This window comes from Penaeus monodon, chromosome 29 (genome assembly GCF_015228065.2).
Source record: "Penaeus monodon isolate SGIC_2016 chromosome 29, NSTDA_Pmon_1, whole genome shotgun sequence".
NCBI lineage: Eukaryota > Metazoa > Arthropoda > Malacostraca > Decapoda > Penaeidae > Penaeus > Penaeus monodon.
In genome coordinates, this window is record NC_051414.1 from 6,623,148 (window position 1) to 6,625,653 (window position 2,506).

At 34.3% G+C, this 2,506-nt stretch overlaps 1 protein-coding gene across 1 annotated transcript in view; it reads left to right on the forward strand.

The window, feature by feature from the left end:
* Positions 1-2,506, forward strand: part of LOC119591917 (WD repeat domain phosphoinositide-interacting protein 3-like) — a 15,949-nt gene that overhangs the window by 11,909 nt on the left and 1,534 nt on the right. Inside the window, exons 4-5 of the mRNA XM_037940670.1 lie at positions 404-550; positions 2,055-2,184. Of these exons, the coding sequence (XP_037796598.1) occupies positions 404-550; positions 2,055-2,184 (277 nt within the window). The remainder of the gene's footprint in view (positions 1-403; positions 551-2,054; positions 2,185-2,506) is intronic.

A 2,506-nucleotide genomic window follows, 5' to 3' on the forward strand; every position in this document is an offset into this window, starting at 1 on the left:
TAGTTGATTGTGTTTGTCTACATTTTTTTTTTTTATAAATTTGATTCTTTTTTCATCTCGTAGAATTTGCTAATATTATATATTTACAAAATATTTCTAAACAATAATGTACTAACTTTATTCACATTCAGTTTATTCTTAACTTTATTAGAGATAAAATCTTTGACTACAATATTGAGCCATAATTGATCCATATTGCAAATATAGCAAAACTGCTTGATAGAAGTAAGAATTATTCCATCTGTTGATTATTACAGAGATTGAAGCAAAAATAAATGTTTATGTTTTTGGCATTGCTATTGAAAAAAAAAATATGATACTGTGTTAATGGTTTGCTCTTTATTTTCCATTTTGATTTTCTGTCCTTACACCTTGATTCTTATACATGTGTCACCTCCCTCAGGGTTGTGTGTGCTGTGTCCAAACAGCAACAATTCACTCCTGGCCTTCCCTGGGCCACGCGCTGGTCACGTGCTCATCATTGACCTCGCCAACACAGAAAAATCTCCACAGGACATCCTTGCCCACGACTCACCCCTCAGTTGTATTGGTAAGTTGGGGCATGTTTACCTTTATGTATAAAAACAGGATTTTTTATTATATTCTTTTACCTTTTTATGTTCAGTATGACAGTCTACACAAATTATAATGAACTAAAAGGGTCAAGATCTAGGAGCCTATAACTACTTGGGGATCCATTAACCTTTATTGACTACACATACCCTTGGCCACACAAAAATGCGTAGTTCTCAGGGTTTGTGCCAGTGGTTCTCAGATTGGGTGCTACTGCATTGAGCGGTGCCTAGGTCTGCCACATGATCCCACTGTAAAATAAATTTTATATCTAAATTTGAAGTCATTGTCATTCTTCTGGCAAGCATTTTTTGTCATTTTGATCATGTAAACCTGTGTTTATTTTGTGTTGAGCTCCAGTAAATTGTGGAACAAGGAAAAATATATTTTGATAAATCCATATGAGTTGGGGAGGTCAAAGAATGGGGTGACACAGAAAAGGTCATGTGAGCTTATGGTGTCACTAGAAGAGTTTTAGAGCCAGTGGTTTAGACTTATTTTGGTCAGAATAAACTCCCAGATAACTTAATCATGCTATTACTGTAGTCTGTGCAAGTTTGCAGTCACATTTCAAATTTGTCATTCCAGGCACCGAGCTTTGTATTTCATTATTTTATCACTGTAATAGCAATGACACATTTATCATAATGGCCATGAAACATTGCAAAAGTAAGGGAAGAAAGCCCAACTCTTTCTCAGTAATTAGAATTTTCTCCCCCGAAATATACCTTTTTTTTTTAGGTGATACATCTAATAATTTTTCAAGATCACAGTCATGGAAGATATGCATGCACATTCTAATATTCTTGTAAACCATTGCTGGCAGTAGCTTTGAAACTCTAAGAGGAGGAAGGGGAGGATGTCAAAACTTGTCTGTGATAGCTGGGATCCATTGTAGTGAGAGTACAATGTGTTGTTATACATACATAAAGCTTGTTATCTGTTTATGTCAAAAAGTGCCTGATTTATAATTATTTACTCTCAAAAGAAGGTTTCTCTTTCATAAGCAAGCTCATTAAGGCCAGTTCTGGTAATGATGTATGAAATTGTATGATTATTTGTAATACAGTCAGTGTTTATATGAGCATAGAATAAACTCTTTCAAACTAGAAAAAATAACACACTGAGAGAAATTAAAAAAAACATGTGGTACAATCAGACTGGAAACTTCAGCATAGAAATCAAAAATATTTGTCATATATATATTCATGTTTATTATTCATATTAACTCATTGGTTCAAAAACAAGGACTGCAATTAATTATGAAATACTAAATTACTTTGTGTTATAAATATGTGGGAAATAAAAAACAACAGATCTTGTAATGTCTAATACTATTGTATTCTATGTTAGTTGTTAGGGAAATATAGTAAGGAAGTAGGGTAGGGGAAACTCTTGAAGGGAGGGAGTAGACCATGTTTGAAAATGAGGTGTAGCTAACCTGCAATTAAATATTAATATGAGCTTTCTTTTTTTTCTAGCCCTAAACCTCCCAGGAACAAGATTGGCTACAGCCTCAGAAAAGGGGACGCTAATCAGAATTTTTGACACAGCATCAGGAACACAACTAAATGAACTCCGCAGAGGAGCCAATGCAGCAACAATATACTGGTAGGTGGAATACTGAGGTCTGGGAAATACAGGAGAATACCCAGCAGGGGAGTTGGGATATATTTTTCTCTTCTGCTCTTACTGTTATTTACATTTCTCTCATTTTTATTTAATACAGGTAACCCTTGTCATCCAATGTTTTGCTGTTTTGACATTTACAAAGCTGTACTCTGTAGTATTATTTGCATTTTAGGCTAGTTACTCTATACCAGTATCCTAAACCATGCTCATTGACTCATGCTTCAGACTGTAAGCAACAATATTGACAAGGCTGTGCTCATTAGTAGCAGTAATAATTAGGCCTAATAATATTATTATTTGT